This window comes from Podarcis tiliguerta, assembly GCF_965153285.1.
Source record: "Podarcis tiliguerta genome assembly, chromosome: 9".
Taxonomy (NCBI): Eukaryota; Metazoa; Chordata; class Lepidosauria; order Squamata; family Lacertidae; genus Podarcis; species Podarcis tiliguerta.
The window spans coordinates 15518971-15537435 of NC_139542.1; the positions used below are offsets into that span (position 1 = coordinate 15518971).

General features: G+C 47.2%; 1 protein-coding gene across 3 annotated transcripts in view; it reads right to left on the reverse strand.

The window, feature by feature from the left end:
* Window positions 1–18: 18 nt before the first annotated feature.
* The window catches only part of LOC310657559 (broad substrate specificity ATP-binding cassette transporter ABCG2-like), a 30724-nt gene continuing 12277 nt past the window's right edge, over window positions 19–18465 (reverse strand). For all 3 annotated transcript variants that reach the window (XM_083398378.1, XM_083398379.1, XM_083398380.1), the window contains exons 10-16: window positions 16448–16530; window positions 15679–15768; window positions 14350–14474; window positions 12945–13099; window positions 11638–11727; window positions 9975–10069; window positions 19–1432 (exon numbers count right to left, since the gene is read on the reverse strand). In XM_083398378.1, the coding sequence (XP_083254504.1) occupies window positions 1285–1432; window positions 9975–10069; window positions 11638–11727; window positions 12945–13099; window positions 14350–14474; window positions 15679–15768; window positions 16448–16530 (786 nt within the window). In that variant the 3' untranslated portion in view covers window positions 19–1284. The remainder of the gene's footprint in view (window positions 1433–9974; window positions 10070–11637; window positions 11728–12944; window positions 13100–14349; window positions 14475–15678; window positions 15769–16447; window positions 16531–18465) is intronic.

Here is an 18465-nt window from a genome sequence, read left to right on the forward strand (position 1 = left end):
AGTCAGCAAGTCAGAGTCTTTTAGATTTCTGAAAGATTTTATGTGGTGCATTTCCAAAACAACAACCTGTGTGACAGTATGACTCATAGGGACACATTCAGTTGGCTTTGTTGCTGGGGGCTAGATGTCTTCAAGAGGGTGCTTCAGTCCACAGGGATTTCTCACAGTAGTGCTAATGGCATCCCAGATCTTTCGTGCCATGCTGTCGCAGATGCCAAGCCGCAGAGTGGGAAGCTGCCATTGCAACACGCCTTGGCGTGCTTGTTTCAAAAGTTGTGTCTTCCTGTTTGTATTTACAGCCATCACAATCATTATATCTTACATTTGCAGCGTTGCTATAAAAACCAAAATGTTTGCATTCATAATCATATTTGTTTATATATATTAATATATATGTTTATATATATTGTTGTAACATGTTGTTACTTAATAACAAACTTCATTTTGAAGTGCAATAAGATTTCATGGGTTATCCATGCATACTGACAACGTACATACATTTAGTGTATGACAGCGAAGCTACCTGTTTTTGTATCCCTTTTGTTTCACACAATGGAAGCGTGAGTTACCCCCTGTTTTTAGGTTAATGTCTTAATAGCAAAGGTGTGTTGGAAAGTTATTAGTTATCCAAGTCTTCCATAGTGGTCAAAGATGTATTGGTTTAATAGTGACCACCTCCCCACTTTAAATAAAGACTTTATATGGTTTGCAGTAGTTTGTGTGTGTTATTAGGTGGGGGGAAACAGGCTGGGTTTCAATTTAGTTCTGTGGGCCGGTTGTAGGAATAGATGGTCCCTTGACCCAGTTCAACTCAATCCATGGATCTTGAACTAAAGCAATCGTCTCTGTTTGCGTAAGGAGCAGATTTATATCCCACCATGTGAGCTCCCACCTCTGGTTTGATTTTGTATGGGCAAGACATTGACCACCTTAACCACTGTTTGGAAGGACAAGGCCAATTTAAATGTGACATTGTAGATGATGAACACATATAGTTTTATATGTAGATGGCACTGGTGGGGGAGGTCACAGGCCAGGTTAGGACCATGGGGGAGGGTGCTTTGCCACACCCATTTCCCCATTCAGAATCCCTGGCTATTTGCTAATTGCTAACGGGAGGAAAGTTCCAATTGGCACAATGACCACTTTCCTTCCACTCTCTCTCTTGAAAGAAAGAAAAGAAAGAAAGAAAAGTTTTATAAATCAGCAGTATACTTTACATATATTACATGTTTACCATAAAAATACACTGTAGTGTTCAGTAGGCATGCGTGCCTTGCTCGATTAAGTATACTTCTTAATAAATCTCAATTTCAGATACGCAATAGAGAGGAAAATGATTGTCATGCATATAAGAGCCACGTAATTCTTCACCATGCCCAAGAAAGTCATGTCAATGCCTTGCATCTTCAGATATTCTTCTCCAGTGCATCTAGAAAACACAGGTTAAAGGCAGAAGTTTTGTTAGAAATGCATTGTCCCTAATTTTACCTAGTTTTCTTGTTTTACTCTCAATGCTGTTTCTTAATACAGTCATACCTCATGTTACGTTTGCTTCAGGTTGCGTCCCGTGGCGACCTGGAAGTACCGGAAAGGGTTACTTCCGGGTTTTGCCACTCGTGCATGCGTAGATGCGCAAAATGACGTCACGTGCATGCACAGACACGGCGAATCGCGACCCGCACAGACACAGGTTGCGTTCTTTTCAGGTTGCAAACGGGCCTCCAGAATAGATCCCGTTCGCAACCAGAGGTACCACTGTATAAGTCAGACGTATGACAACAAAAGATGAATACAAAGAAGACGCTGCTATTAGTTGATAGAGGATGACACAGACACTCCACACATACACACACACACACACCCTACTCTTAAGACTAATACAGTGAAGCCTTCCTCTCCACTCCACCACAGCCCACTTCTAGGATCTCTTCTCTCCCATAACTGGCCACATCACCTTTCACCTTTGGACTTTAATAGATGCTGGGTTATATCCAGCTGTGCCTCCTCTGTTCATGCATGGCTCCATGGGTGGAAAGGGAGCAGGCAACGTTTACAAATTTCATCTTTCTCCTGCAGTTCTTTGCACAGGCTCTGCCATGCTGTTCCAAAGCATCCCTGCAGAGGAAGGTGGCAAAAATCTTCTGTTCACAAGCTTCCACTGGAGTGAAGAGCCTTCCGTGAGCAGAGGAACAGAGCTGTATGCAACCCAGTTTGTAAACCCATCTCATCCTTGGTGCTTTAGTGGCTGAGTTCCGAGCCAAATGCCAATACAGTGGTACCTTGGGTTACATACTGTCAGAGCTGGCTCCTGGTCCCAGCTCACAGAGGACCAACGCTAGCCGGTGGTAATGTACAAAAGTCTTTATTGAAGTACAGTTTCCATTTCCAAGCCACAGCGCCCCAGCTCTACGTCTAGGGTTTAGACCGGCGAAGCTCCATCTGAATCTCCGCCCCCTGTACACCAGTTTAAGACTCTAGCCTTACTCCACCTCTTCCGTCTCTCCTTTCTCCTCTGGGTCCTGCTACCCCCCGGGGTTCCTTCCTTCCTGGACTCTTCCGACACAGACGTTGACCCCCCTGACTCCTCCCTCTCTCTTCGGCGGGCTTTAGGACCTGGCTCCCTATCCGGGCTGCCAACTGTGCCGCCCTCCTGTACATTTGAACTTGGCGCGCGCGCGCAGCCTTCAACCTTCCTCTTGACCGTTTCCTCACTCCCCGACGGAGGCGTGGTCAATCCTCCCTCATGTTCTCCCGCTGGCAGCGCGCCGCCTGATCCCGATGCCTGGGACTCCTCCCCCCTACTGCACTCTGGTGTGGACGCTGGTCCGGATTTCCAACTGCTGCTCTCTGAGTCCCCTCTGGCCCCTTCTTCCTGGGGTGTCCCCCTGGGCACCCCCCTTGCCCTGACCATGGGCGCCCCTTTCTGTGAATCATCCGATTCACTGGAAAGACTCAGAGACCTCGGACCGCTGTCATCGCTGACATTTCCTTCGGACTCCTCCCCCTCGCTCTCCATTTCCTTCCTTCCCTGTGCCTCTGCTCCTGAACCCCTGACATCCATCCCCCCCTCGAAGCCCCCCCTTCCCCCCTCCCCTCCTTCAGGTGTGGGTGCTGGGTGCTCCGTCGTTGTGGGGGTGAATGGCGGATACAGTTCGTCCCCCTTGGCGTGCCTCCAGCCGGATAAGTCCGGCTCGTCCTCCGTGCTCTCGTCGACCTCGATTTCCTCTGCTTCCATCTCTGTGCCGCCATGCTCGAACCCAAGGTCCTCCCCCAACACGTCCATGTCCGTCTCTCCCCCGGTCACCTCTGGGGCCGTTGCCTGCCAAGGACCCCCCAGCCACCTCCTGCTCCACCGCTCCTCTGGTCGATCGTCCCACCAATAAGAGCGGTCTGAGGCAGACCCCGAGGGCGATCCCTCCGGGGAACGTGTGTCTAGTGCCGGTTCTTCGTCCGAGGTGAACCCCTGGAACGTGCTGGTTGAAAGCGTGGGTGTGAAAAGCCAGTCGTCGAAATACGCAGCTGGCATGGGCCTGTGCGGGAACAAGGCATGAAACTCTTCCTTGAGAAGAGGCTCTTCCAAGGCATAGTCCGGCACCCAACGGTTGGCGCTGGCCGGGGTACCTTCGCTGGCGAGAAAATATTCTACTCCCTCTTCCCCCCATCTTGAGTCTAAAATCTCTGTGATCTGGTTGATGGGTTCCCCTCTTGGCGACCCCCTCCTTGTGGGCGTCTCCCTACACGGGTCTGGTGCCGTGCCCGGCACCTGAAATCTGTGAGGTGCTTTGTAGGGCGTGAGCACTGATCTATGGAAGACTGGGTGCATTCTGGATCCCTCCGGAAGTGTCAACCGGAAGGCCACTGGATTGATCTGTGCCTCGACTTGGTAAGGTCCTAGCTGCTTATGTCCGAGTTTCTTCTTCGCTAACGATCTGGTCGGCACTGCCTGGGCTGCTAACCAAACCCAGTCTCCCACCTGTATGTCTTCCCCCACCCTTCTGTGCTTGTCAGCCTGCAGTTTGTATGCGTGCTTTGCTAGTTCTAACTGCCTCCGAAGCTGTTCGTGCACTTCCTGCAATTCTGACGCTAAGACTTCCGCTGCCTGTGGCTCCCCCTCCCCCAGTCTCTCTAATCCCGGGAAGGTTCTAGGATGCCTCCCATTGTTGGCGAAGAACGGTGTCACCCCCGTGGACACGTGCTTCGTGTTGTTGTAGGCGAACTCAGCGAGCGGCAGGTAGTCCACCCATGTTGCCGGCTGCTGATTTGCGTAGCATCTCAGGTACTGTTGCATGATGGCGTTGACCCGCTCCGCTTGTCCGTTGGTCTGCGGGTGTCTCGCCGACGCTAGGTTGATCTTGACGTTCAGGAAACCCATCAGCTTCTGCCAGAAGTTCAAGATGAACTGTCGCCCCCGGTCGGACAAGATAGACCGTGGCAGACCGTGAACCCTGAAGACGTGGTCTATGAACAGTTTGGCGGTCTGTTCCGCCGTGGCCACCTTCGCGCACGGAATGAAGTGGGCCATTTTGGTGAACATGTCCACCACCACTAGCACTGCCGTCTTGCCTCTCGAGCTGGGTAAATCCGTGACAAAGTCCAGGGCCACCCTCTCCCACGGTTCGCTCGGTGTTTGCAGCGGTTCGAGCAGTCCCGCCGGAGGTTTGTGCACTGACTTGGCCCTTTGGCAGGTGTCGCACCTCGAGACATAATCCGCGACTTCCACCCGCATCTTGGGCCACCAAAAATCTCTGGCTACTAATTATGCCGTCTTCTCTTTGCCAAAGTGCCCGGCGGTGGGTGCGTCGTGCAACTGCTGCAGTACTTTCGCGCGGAGGTCGTCTCCCGGTACGTAGAGGGCCCCTCTGCGGATGAGCAATCCGTTGCGTATCTGGAACTCGTCGTTCTTCGCCGTGCCCTTGTGCACCTCCTCCATCTTGGCTTGTGCAAAGGGGTCTTCCTGAAGTGCTCGACGGACAGCTTCCAGATCCACGGTTGCTGAAGCGCACGCCCACGCTTCCGGTGCGAAAATGTGCTTGGCCGCTGTTGGTGCCGCCTCTTCGAGGTATTGCGCTTTCTGGACAGTGCATCTGCCATGATGTTGTTGTCGCCTGGGATGTACTCTATCCTGAAGTCGAAATCTGCAAAGAACTCCGCCCATCGTATGTGCCGCTGGTTCAGGAACCTTGCCGTGTGCCAGTACTCCAGGTTCTTATGGTCCGTGCGAACCTGCACCGTGTGTTTGGCTCCGATGAGGAAGTGCCGCCACGCCTTGAATGCTGCATGAATGGCCAGCAACTCCCTGTCCCAGATGGTGTAGTTCTGCTCTGACTTGCTGAGCTTTCGAGAGTAGAAGGCACACGGTCTCCAGTCCCCATGCGGGTCCTGCTGCAACAGTACTGCTCCCACGGCTCTGTCTGAGGCGTCCGTTTCAACTCTCATCGGTCTGCTGGGATTCACGTGCAGTAGCTGCTCTTCGGACGAGAAGAGACGCTTGAGGTTCTGAAAGGACTGCTCCGCTGGCTCCGTCCAGATGAACTTCTTCTTCTTGGAGCTGAGCGTGTCGGTAATGGCCGCTGTCTGCATCGCGAACCCCTTGATGAACTTGCGGTAAAAGTTGGCGAAACCCACAAACCGCTGGACCTCCTTCCGATTGCGCGGGCTCTTCCAGTCCAACACTGCGCGAACCTTGGCGCTGTCCATGGCAAGCCCCTTGTCCGACAACTTGTAGCCCAGGAAATCTACCTCCTTCCTGTCGAACTGGCACTTTTCCAGCTTGGCGTACAGCCTATGCTCCTGCAGTCTCTGCAGAACTTCCTTGACGTCTCCCTCGTGGGTCTCCTCTGATTCTGAGAATATCAGGATGTCGTCCAAGAAGCAGACGCATTTCTTGTAGAGGAGACCCGCCAGTACGTGATGCATGAAGGCTTGAAAACAGTGGGAGCCATTTTGTAATCCAAAGGGCATAACTCTGTATTCATAGGTGCCCAGGGGCGTGAACATGGCAGTCTTCCACTCGTCGCCCTCCCATATGCGAATAAGGTTGTACGCCCCTCGCAGATCCAACTTTGTGAAAATGCGTCCTTTCCTCACCGTTGCGAGCAGGTCGTCTATTTTGGGCATAGGAAAGGCCGTGGGCTTGGTCTTGGAATTTAAGATCCTGAAGTCCACTACAAGCCTCTTTTGGGGCGTGTCCTTCTTCTTCACAAAGAATACAGGACTGCCCCCCACTGCCTTCGACTCCCGGATGAAACCGCGCTTCAAGTTGAGGTCTATGAACTCCCTGAGTTCCTGCAGCTCATCTTCAGACATGGAATACAGTTTCCCGGTTGGCAGCATCGCCCCTGGCAGGAGGTCAATCTTGCAGTCATAGGGCCTGTGGGGAGGCAGCTTGTCCGCTTCTTTCTCGCAGAAAACCTCCAAAAACGCTGCATACTTGAGAGGCACTGCTTGCAGCGTGCCTAATTGTAGCTGCGGGTCATCCTCTTCCCCTTCCGGGCTAGGCAGAATGCAATGTTCCGCACAGTAGGAGGAGCCGAATGTCAGTTGGCGCTGGTACCACGCCAAAGCTGGGCTGTGCCTGTGCAGCCAACTCATGCCCAATACTACAGGCGTTTCCGACAGGCGGGTGACATTGAAGCTGATGACTTCTCGGTGATTCCCAATTTGCATCACCATGGGAGGCGTTTGCTGCACCACTTGCCCCCCCAGCAATTCCCTGCCATCCACCGTGACAACCTGCAGAGGCCGCGTGGCTGGCAGTAGCGCTACGTTGTGCTGTTGAATGAAATCCAGTCCTATAAAGTCTGCGTTACTACCAGAGTCAATGGTAATTGGCACTTCCATAGTGAGTCCATTGGGCAGTTGGAGCAACGCTGTAAGCTGCACCACTGGTTTGGGTGGGAGGGGGTCTGTGGGCTGCAAAATTTCTGGGGATTGCTTCATTGACTTGTCTGGCTGGACCCCAGTGCCTCTTCCTCCAGCCAGACTCTGTCGTTTCCCTGCTGTGGTTCTCTCTGCTGAGTTGCGTCTGTGACTGTTGCAGAGGCTGCAGTGTGCTTGTGGAGCCTCTGGGGACACTCTTTCGCCATGTGCTGAGCACTGTCGCAGATGTAGCACTTCCTGTTCCCTCTAGGAAGCTTCGCTTTGACTGCTCCCGGTGTTAGGGCTCTGGTAGCTGACTGAGCCCTGGCACCTCCAATCTCCATCGGTTCTTCTCCCCCTCCCTGCGAGGGTGTGGATTGCGCACGCGCTGCATCTTTGGGAAAGAGGGGAGGTGCTCTCGTTGGCGTACGTCCCCAATGTCCTTCTTCTCTGTTCCATGGACGTTCTTCCAGACGCACCCCAATCTCCAGCGCCCGATGGACCACTTGCTGAGTGCTCTTTGGTCTCTCCCCCCTTGCAATCTCGTCTTTCACATTTGCATTCAAGCCTTCCCAAAAAAGGTCTCTGACTGGAGCAGAATCCTTCTCCCATCCCAGCGCATGAACTAATCCAAAAAAGCGGGAATGGTACTGCCTCACACTGGCTCTGCCTTGTTTGAGCCCATGTATGTCTCTTCTGGCAATATCGATGTCTATCTTTGATGAAAAACACGAATCCATCGCTTTAATGAAAGCATCCGCATCTTGGAGCGCCGGATCATTATCTCTCCACAAATTCCTCAGCCACGCTTTGGCTTCCCCATGCAAATGGGACAATATAAACCCCACTTTCTCTCGCTCATCTCTAAAGTCTTTTTCCAGCAGACCCAGCGCAAACAGCAGGTCTGCTCGGAAGTTAGGGTACTGCTGTAAACTCCAGTCGAAATGAGATACCAGGCTGCCCCCTCTTCTTCCCAGCCCAATGCCCTCTGGTTTGGGTCCCGGTTGCCCCTGTTTAGAAAGCACTTCCAACCTGGCTTGGAGATCCCTGTAGGCGGTATCCATTTCCTCTTCCCTTTTCCTGGATGCAAGTACCTCCGCGTTGAGTTGACTCACTGCATTTCGCAGTTCTGTTAGTTGCTGTTCTGTAGTCATCTTGCCTGATTTGTGTGAGCTCGCAAAGCACCAATCCTCTTCCCTCGCTGCGTCGACTCACGTTGCGAGGTTCTTGGTGCACAACTTTTCTGGAGATGGAGCTTACTGTCAGAGCTGGCTCCTGGTCCCAGCTCACAGAGGACCAACGCTAGCCGGTGGTAATGTACAAAAGTCTTTATTGAAGTACAGTTTCCATTTCCAAGCCACAGCGCCCCAGCTCTACGTCTAGGGTTTAGACCGGCGAAGCTCCATCTGAATCTCCGCCCCCTGTACACCAGTTTAAGACTCTAGCCTTACTCCACCTCTTCCGTCTCTCCTTTCTCCTCTGGGTCCTGCTACCCCCCGGGGTTCCTTCCTTCCTGGACTCTTCCGACGCAGACGTTGACCCCCCTGACTCCTCCCTCTCTCTTCAGCGGGCTTTAGGACCTGGCTCCCTATCCGGGCTGCCAACTGTGCCGCCCTCCTGTACATTTGAACTTGGCGCGCGCGCGCAGCCTTCAACCTTCCTCTTGACCGTTTCCTCGCTCCCCGACGGAGGCGTGGTCAATCCTCCCTCATGTTCTCCCGCTGGCAGCGCGCCGCCTGATCCCGATGCCTGGGACTCCTCCCCCCTACTGCACTCTGGTGTGGACGCTGGTCCGGATTTCCAACTGCTGCTCTCTGAGTCCCCTCTGGCCCCTTCTTCCTGGGGTGTCCCCCTGGGCACCCCCCTTGCCCTGACCATGGGCGCCCCTTTCTGTGAATCATCCGATTCACTGGAAAGACTCAGAGACCTCGGACCGCTGTCATCGCTGACATTTCCTTCGGACTCCTCCCCCTCGCTCTCCATTTCCTTCCTTCCCTGTGCCTCTGCTCCTGAACCCCTGGCACATACACTTCAGGTTACAGACTCTGCTAACCCAGAAATATTACCTCGGGTTAAGAACTTTGCTTCAGGATGAGAACAGAAATTGTGCAGTGGCGGCAGGAGGCCCCGTTAGCTAAAGTGGTGCTTCAGGTTAAGAACAGTTTCAGGTTAAGAACAGACCTCCAGAATGAATTAAGTTCTTAACCCAAGGTAGCACTGTATTGTGCTCTCCAACTCCCTTGTAAATGGAGGTGGGCTGAGGAAATAATACTATAGGAGATAGTTGTTTTTTAAATAAGGCATAGTATTGTGCACTCCACCAATAGAGAAAGGAGCAAGCAGTCTTCAAAGAATGATTTATTTATTTTTTAAGGCTTGAAGTTGGGAGGTGAGGTAAGGGCAGAAGAGCAGTTGCCTCTTGCTATTTGTTGCTTTTTGCAAAGGGTCAAATATTCAGGAATGGGGGTTGGGGAGGTTATGCTTAGGCTCTATTTAGTGAGTGTGTTACACTGTTCGAGGCAGTATGCTTCTGAATACAAGTTGCTGAAAACCAGAGGAGGAGATTGCTAGAAGAGCCATTGGCCAGATCCAGTGGGCTCTTCTTGGTTTAATTCTGGTTAAAAAGGTAAAGGACCCCTGGACAGTTAAGTCCAGTCAAAGGCGACTATGGGGTTGCGGCGCTCATTCGCTTTCACGCCGAGGGAGCCAGCGTTTGTACACAGACAGCTTTCCGGGTCTTGTGGCCAGTATGACTAAACCACTTCTGGTGCAATGGAACACCGTGACAGAAACCAGAGCACATGGAAATGCCGTTTACCTTCCCGCCACAGCAGTACCTATTTATCTACTTGTACTGGTGTACTTTCGAACTGCTAGGACGGCAGGAGCTGGGACAGAGCAACGGGAGCTCATCCCGTCATGGGGGTTCGAACCGACGACCTTCTGATCGGCAAGCCCAAGAGGCTCAGTGGTTTAGACCACAGTGCCACCTGCATCCCTGGTTAATTCTAATGTGCAAGAAATCAGCTCTGAGTAACTGTTAAATAAACTCCGGTATCTTTTTTTTAAGCTTACTGTATAGCTCAACTCTTTGCAAAATGCCAAGTACTTACATAGTAAATGGACTAGGAGCGATGCAGGTTACGTTGACCCCTTGTTCAAGTTCTGAGCAAAACTTAAGCCCGGTAAATTCATTTACTTGCAAAGCCTTTAAAGACAAACAAAACTGAATTACTTGCTTGTTTCTACTGTTGTTACCTAAGAAGACTTCCATATTTTCACACCTACAGGAAGAGGCAAAATGACAAGAAGAATTTCAGTCTTGTTAAGGATATGAAAACATTACACATTTTATTTACTTCTCAATATCCAAGATTGGTAGAGATCCCAAAAGTAGCTGAGGTTTCTCAGTTTGGCTGTCGGTCGCTGTGCGCATTAAGAGTCAACCTGTCTGAACAGCCTCACATGCTTTCAAGCACTATTTTTTGCCACAAGTTAGTATACCAAGGATCAATTGGTGCTTTTAAGAACATAACTGGAAAATGTTGCATAAGAAATCCTGCAATTCACACACACCCTTTGTAGCAGAAAACGCTATTTCACCTGAAGTTTTATATGCATTTAATTTCATTTATTGGATTTATTGAAGTTCTCCAAGTGATTTACAGCAAAAAAAGGAAGATATACAGTATATATTACCATGGGGGGAAGTGGGGGGAATCAAATAATAATATTTCGTATAAAATCCTTTTATAAAAAAGCCATGCTCAAAGAATAAAGCAATACTCAGACCCACTAATTAACAAATGAACAAAAATGAACAAAATCTCAATCTCCCCCTAGTCCAAAAATCATTCACATCAAACTAACAATGTGGGCGGGGGAGAGGGATATTTGATTCTAATTAATGTACGCCAATACATAAGAGAGTTAACAGGCAGCACTGTGCAGTTCACAGCCTATATCACTAGATGTCACTGTGAGATCACTTTTCCACACTTTCGTTTTGTCTTGTGATCTCAAGTCACAGGTCCAAAAGGGGTGGGGTGTTTCTCGTTCCCACCGTTCATCATGTAGTGGTGTCCAATTCACATAATTCACCCTCTCATTTAAAAGAAAAGGACGTGGAAAGTGTGCTTGTGCCCAGTTCACACATTCAGTAACCAGTGTATGGCAAATGCTTAATATGTGGGGTCTTCTTTGTAGTAAATCAGAAAGGGGGCAGGCCTGCACTTCCACCATCAGAATCAGCCTTCGTCCATTCCCAAACCAGGTATAACAGAGCCATCATCCAGGCAGTTGCTTGATGAAATGAGAAGGGACTCTTAATATTTCTCCAAGAGCAGAAATCACTGAAGGTACATCAGTGCCATTGTTGTTGATGTTTTTAAAAAACCCACCTGCCACACTAGGGTCCTAATCCAGATTGGTCCCACACAATGGCATTTTAATGCTTGCATTTAAAATTAGCGAAAGTAACATGTGGTGTTTAATTAAAATGTGTTTGCTAAGCGAGCAAACATGTTTTTATTAAACACCTGCACATATGGTGCAGCCTTAAGAGAACTTATCATACCGTATTTTATGTAAACTGCTTAGAAGTTTGGGTGTTTAAGAAGTATTTAAAATTAAAAAAACCAGAGTCAATGTTGAGGGGAAGGATAGCCTTCTCTGGTCAGTTATATGAATTTGTAGCCAGGGTTATGATAGATGGTGGTGAGTTCGAAACTTCCAGAACCATTTCTAAAGAAGAAAGGGGGAAAGGCTGATACCTACATTCAGGCCATAGCGCGGGATACTGAAATACTTCAGCCACAGCAACCAAGGTGAAATGGTTGTGATGTTCACCAGCAAGCCAGAGAAAACCTACAAATGGTAATAGTAGTTTTAAAAGACAGGGAAAAGTCAAATGGACAGAAAAAAAATTCACCCAGAGCTCTTAAAGGATTTCAGCCATTTCCAGAATTCATTCTCATCGCCGTGAAATATACAAAGTGGTTTTGTGGATGTCATGTTTACCGAGACGTTATTCCTCTGGAGCACCCATCATCAGTAAGCATGTACTTTTTGAAGTTCAGCAAACTGTGTGTGTTTTTTATTCACCGCCCCCATTTCAGGGGTGCATCATAAATTAGTTTAAGGGCAGACATTTTTCCTGCGGGAATGAATGGCTATTCGTTTTCTATGGGATAAAGAGTCTTAGATAGGGCACCATCTTTGCAACTCCCATTATGTCTGTAAACATGGCATGAAGGCTGGCAACATCAACCCCACTGTGTGGGAATCCCTTGCAGACGACCACAGAGCCCGGAGACAGACAGACAGGTTGCACATCCATAGCAGTGGCCAGAACAGGAATGACCACTGGGAGGATAGCAGAGATAAGAAACTCTGTGGTGCATCTGCAGCAGCACAACTGGATGCCTTCATCTGCCACAGCTGCAAAAAACCATGTCTCTCATACCTGTCTCAACAGCCACAGCAAGTGCTCTAACTTTTCACAGTTTGACTTCACGCCAAACGGGCACTATCTAGGAGTCTTACAGCCATTGAAGGCAAACTTAAAAAGGTAAAGGACCCCTGACAGTTAAGTCCAGTCATGAACGACTGGGGTTGCGGCACTCATCTCGCTTTACTGGCCGAGAGAGCCGACATTTGTCCGCAGACAGTTTTTCCGGGTCATGTGGCCAGCATGACTAAGCCGCTTCTGGCGAAACCAGAGCAGCGCACAGAAATGCCGTTTACCTTCCTGCTGGAGCAGTACCTATTTATCTACTTGCACTTTGACGTGCTTTCGAACTGCTAGGTTGGCAGGAGCTGGAACCGAGCAACGGGAGCTCACTCCGTCGCAGGGATCTGAACCTTCTGATCGGCAAGCCCTAGGCTCAGTGGTTTAGACCACAGCACCACCCGCGTCCCTGAAGGCAAACTTGCTCCCCTATGAATCATCCCGTTCATGTGATAGAACTTTGGGCAGTGGCTGAAATGTGGCAATGTGGCCTTTTTGCATAATATCTGTCTAAACATTCCCACCCCCACCCACCAAAGGAGGAGGGGAAAGAGAAGAAACAACCAAAACTCACAATCATAAAAACAAAGCAAATATTTATGATGAGGTTTGCAACCGACGTGACGTTTTGCCCTGTTGCTATAGCCAGAGACATGGAACTGGCTGCGTAGGCGACTAATATAACAGTAATCATCATGGTAAAGAAGGCTACCACAGTTGGCTTGAAACCTGAAACAAATTAAAAATGTTAACACAGTGGTACCTTGGTAGTCGAACGGCTTGGCCCCCGAACAAATCGGCTCCCAAACACTGCAAATCCGGAAATGAGTGTTCCGATTTGCAAACGTTTTTTGGAAGCCGAATGTCCAATGTGGATTCCGCAGTTTCTGATTGAGTGCAGGAAGCTCCTGCAACCAATCAGAAGCCACGCCTTGGTTTTCAAAGTGTTTCGGGAGTCAAACAGACTCCCAGAATGGATTAAATTTGAGAACCAAGGTACCACTGTAGATGTACATACTCGGCATCAAAATTTTGCAATGCAGGCTTCCCCATGAGCAAAACTGTACACAGCTTTGCACTAGCATGTCAGCCTTAATATCAGAGCTGGTTTTATTTGTCAATAAAGAGCATTGTTGACTGTGATGCTTTTGGTCCTTGCATGTATTGTAAACAGAACACAGAATACAATGTTCTATGATCTTGTTACCTGAAAAGCCAAGAATTTGCCTTTTTTGCAGCAGCTGCACTTTGGGTCAACATTTTCATCCAGCTCTCCACCACAACCCCAAGACTGATAGCCAGGTCAATCACTGTCCACTCAGATCACATCTATGTATACGTGACATTTGTATTTGGAGTCCAGTGTGCATCACTTTCATAAATGCATAAGAGCTGTGTTTAACCTTTCAATGCTCAGTCCCCTAGCTCAGGAGAACTTTTTGGAGCTTTTTGCTATCCCTTTCTGCTTTAACCACCCTAATTCTGGGGTGAGTGGGTCTTAATGAAATCCACAAGCCCATACACAGTGCTTAAGGCGGCTGCCAAGATATAGGAGTTAGCAGGTCTCTCCTACCCCACCTCAAGCATTGGGTATGTGTTTTATATTATTGCTAATTTAGAATCAACCTATTATATATTTTACATCAAAAGTGAGATTTGGTCGACAAAAGGAAAACAATAACTTTACTATTTATTTTCAGAGGAACATACATGTTAGTCTCCTACGGCAAAACAACCAATGCATTTGTGGCACCTTAAAGACTAACTACATTTTTTTATGGCATAAACATTTCTAGTATCAAATCCACTTCCCCAGTTGCTGGCACGGGAGGGTGTGTCTGAATACACACATGGTTTTAAGTGGCGAAATAAGCATATTGTGCTTTCCAACAACAGTGATATGCAACAAGCAATCTGCCTGCCACCATCTAATATCTAAATTAAGGAAAAAAGAAACATGACTTTTGTAGTATACTTGCCTATCAAGAAATAATTTAAGGAAGTGAGGATGATGCCAGGTAAAGTCCTCATGGGCACCATATCAGCTAATATCTTTGAGAAGAAATATGCAGAAACTCTATAGTAGCCACTTATATATTCATGTCTGCAACACAAAATACACACATTCAGGACTTGCACAACCAACAAATGGATTCATAAATGGCAGCAGTTTTCAATCCAGTTTTCAAACTAGTACCAGACATTTCCCAGAAGCTTATTTAAAACAGTTATGTCCTGCTTTATAGACTTGTGAGGGTGTCAAAAGTGCTTTATGAAAGATTTACCCAATATAATCACATTCGGCTTTACTGTCAAGAACAGAAAGAGCATGGTGTCCAGATGGTGCCAGGATTATTCAGGCAACATGTCCTGTCCTTGGTCTTCCCTGTGGCACAATGGATCAGTGTGTCTGGCTGTTAACCAGGAGGTTGGTGGTTCTAGCCCACCAAGGGCAAGATTCTATCATTGCAGGGGATTGGACTAGATGATCCTCGGGATTCCTTCCAACTCTACAGCTCTATGATTATATGAGGTCACTACTCTGCAACATGCAAAGCACATATTCTGCCACTTAGCTAGGGCCCCTGAAGCTTTAATGAAAGTGTGCTTGCTCTACCCAGGTCCACAATGCATCCAGCATGCAACTACTGAACTAGTATTCGATGAAATGGAATATGGGCTCAACATTCACATATTCCTTAGGTGCCAAAACTGATGCTATAGAGCAGGGCTGGATGTGGCGGCCCTCGAGGCTCCTTTTTCTGGCCCTTAATACTTTCTCCAGGTCACACACCCTCTTCTCAGGCAATATCTGGTTCTTCCTGGCTGAAATGTGTCTTTGAATTGTGATGATGCCTCTTGCTTGTCTGGTTGGAGGACAGAGAAAGGTGTGTAGAAACTAGTCTATGTTTACAATGGTCAAATTCTTGCTCCTCCCACTTTTGCCCAGGCCCTACTCACCATGCATATGTGACACTTGCATGGTTGCCCAGAAGAGAATGTGGTCCTTGGATTGGAAAAAGCTTCTCACCCTTATTTTAGAGAATTCTTTCTCCCATACAGACAGCCAAACTTTAATTCAGACTGAGCACTCTCAGCCAGGACAGCTTGGCCATCTGTATCTCCTTACCAAGTGAAGAGAAGGCTTTTATCATAACCAGGGGCTGATATGTGTGGCAAAATGGCCGTGAGCATGGGCTCCATAGGTGGAACTGACTGATGAGTTACTCAACCAAAGAACAGGTAAGCAAATAAGGCTACTAGCAGAAGAGTAAGCTTGGTTTTCCAATGCACACAGTTTTACCTACATAAATATCCTTTTTTCTGTGATAAAAAGTTCAACAGTCGTAATACTATTCAAACACTGATTGGTTGTCAAGAAGAACAAAGCACCAACTCTACAAGGGAACCCAAAAAAGACAGAATTAGAGATACCAAGGCACAGATTAATTTCTGCATCAATCTACAATTAAAAAAAAATTGTGCAAAAAGCCTTACATATTTTTGTGTGGATTTCTTCTAAAATATGCATCTCTGCAAGCAATTTCCCGATATAATTTAGTTTCGTACGTTATTTCTTCTAATATATTTTTGTGCACACTGTTTAGTCGGAGCAAAACTGAACTGCAGCTTTAGAACTGCACTGCAAAATTTGGAGAAGTGGCAAATTTTGAAAGACAACCGTCCTTCAGTTGGCTTTCTGGTTTAGGTGCAGATTAGGTAGTTTCACAAGAAAATGCATAAAAAAACAAATTTCTCCCTCATCCTTAGATGGGAGAAACAAATTCTTTGAATTGGGTGACTCAGCTTTGCTAAAGATTTGTGAACTCTAGGAAGCCCTTCTCAGAGAGAATCAGGCAACAACAGACTTTTTCTAAAAGGGAAAAAAGCCTTGGGTAGAGCTTGGGGAAATTACCTTCCCCTGTCCCATGGTTAAATAAAACTTTAAGCAAATATATTGGAGACTGCTGCATAAAATATGTCCTAAAGTAATTTGTTACCTAAACTTTTCTGCACATAAATACTAGCTGAAGATGATGCTACATTGCACTCTCTTTTTTTGAAGCGTTTACTCACCTATTTTGAATGCCAGTGGCATCATTTTTAACTCCAGCGAATACGGATCCTACTATTAGTCCCAGAAAAGTGGCAATACATATCTAGTGTGGGGAAAGAATATTGCATATTGAAAACATGCTGTCTTGGGCAGGGAGGAGTGAGGAGCAGAAGGAAACTTTTGAAAAATAGTGGACTTCGTGAAAGTATAATAACTGTTATCTATTAAGTTGCTCTCCTGCTGTGATGATGAGCACTGCACTTTGTTAGGGAAGGATGTGTGTTGATATACCACACTGGCCATGCCTGGCAATACTAGTCCTAGAACATAGGGTTGTATCCAACTAAGTATCCAGCTGAGCAGATCCACAGAAATCAGACCCAAGTTAATAATTCCCATTCATTTCAATCAGTCTTTTCTAGGTACCGGTAAATGGTGGATACAAATCATACTTTGGCATAGGAGAAACCACAAAAGAAGAAGTAACCATATCACTGTAGGTAACTTATAAAAATGGGCTTTGGACCTTCACTGTAACATAGAACAGGGTTCCCAGACTGTGGTCTGTAGACCACCAGTGGCCCACTTTTCATTCACATGGGCCACAGCATGTCTATGGATTTGGGATTGAAAACAAGAGAAAGCACATCCACTGCATTAAATATTAATACTGGTTCTTTAACTGAATTTTATTCTTTCTTTTATTTCTTGAATTCTATGCAACCCCCCCCCCTTTTGTAAAATAATGTTTGCTTTAAAATGCTATTAGAAATAATAACAACTTGAACGACTCAAATTGAATTTGAAAAGAAAACATCCTACTAAATGTTTACAAGGTAAAATCCAACAGAGATGTGTTTAAACTCTGCCAGATTTTGGAACAAACCAGGTATTGTTACACACATTTATAAAGGTAAAGGACCCCTGACAGTTAAGTCCAGTCGCAGACGCCTCTGGGGTTGCGGCACTCATTTCACTTTACAGGCTGAGGGAGCTGGCATTTGTCCGCAGGCAGTTTTTCCAGGTCATGTGGCCAGCATGACTAAGCCACTTCTGGCACAACGGAATACCGAAAACAGAGCAGCGCACGGAAACGCCATTGACCTCCCCACCAGAGCGGTACCTATTTATCTACTTGCACTTTTTTGGCATGCTTTCAAACTGCTAGGTTGGCAGGAGCTGGGACCAAGCAACAGGAACTCAACCCGTCACGGGGATTCGAACTGCCAACCTTCTGATCGGCAAACCCAAGAAGCTCAGTGGTTTGGACCACAGCGCCACCCATGTCCCTTTAAACACATTTATACAGAGCAATAAAATTGCCCAGCAAATTTACACACATGCACACATATATTTATTTGTATCTCTCTCTATATGAAATATACAGAGAGAAGGAGGGAGAGGACAATGATCAAACTGATTAAAAACTATGCTTTGCTTTCTTAAGAACAAGCAAAAGTGATGAAAATCTCAGCCAAGATGACGGTAACAGCCTGTTCAGTCGTGTTTAAGCAGGAGGGATTGCCTGAGCCTTAACACTAAAAGTGCACTTGATACATGGTACCGTAGTGCTAAGGACTTGTTGAAAGGACCAAATGTCAGGGATAATTCTACTGCTAAGCCAGTTGAAGTGGGAAACAAAGATCATATCAAGACCAATTTAAGAAGATTACCAAAAAAGAAAAAAAAGGCTTAATGAAATGTGGAGTCTTTTTAAGAATGCATTCAAAATCCATCCCTAATGAGGTTAGGGAGATAGAAATGATTGTGAGAAAAAAGTCAGGCCCATTAACCCTGGAAGATTATAGGTTCTTAAAATCCTAATTCTTGTCACAAGGTCAAGCTTTTACAAAGCAATTAATAGGGATCCCCATAATATCAACATACACACACAAAGCTTTTAACTTCACGGCCTCTGAACAGATGATTAGCAATCACTATGTATCTTTGAAAACCGCTACAGAATTCTTGACAAATTTGCAGCAGAAGTGGAGGTCATAGCGAAAGGAATGGGCACACTGTCTGAGAGGAAAACTCA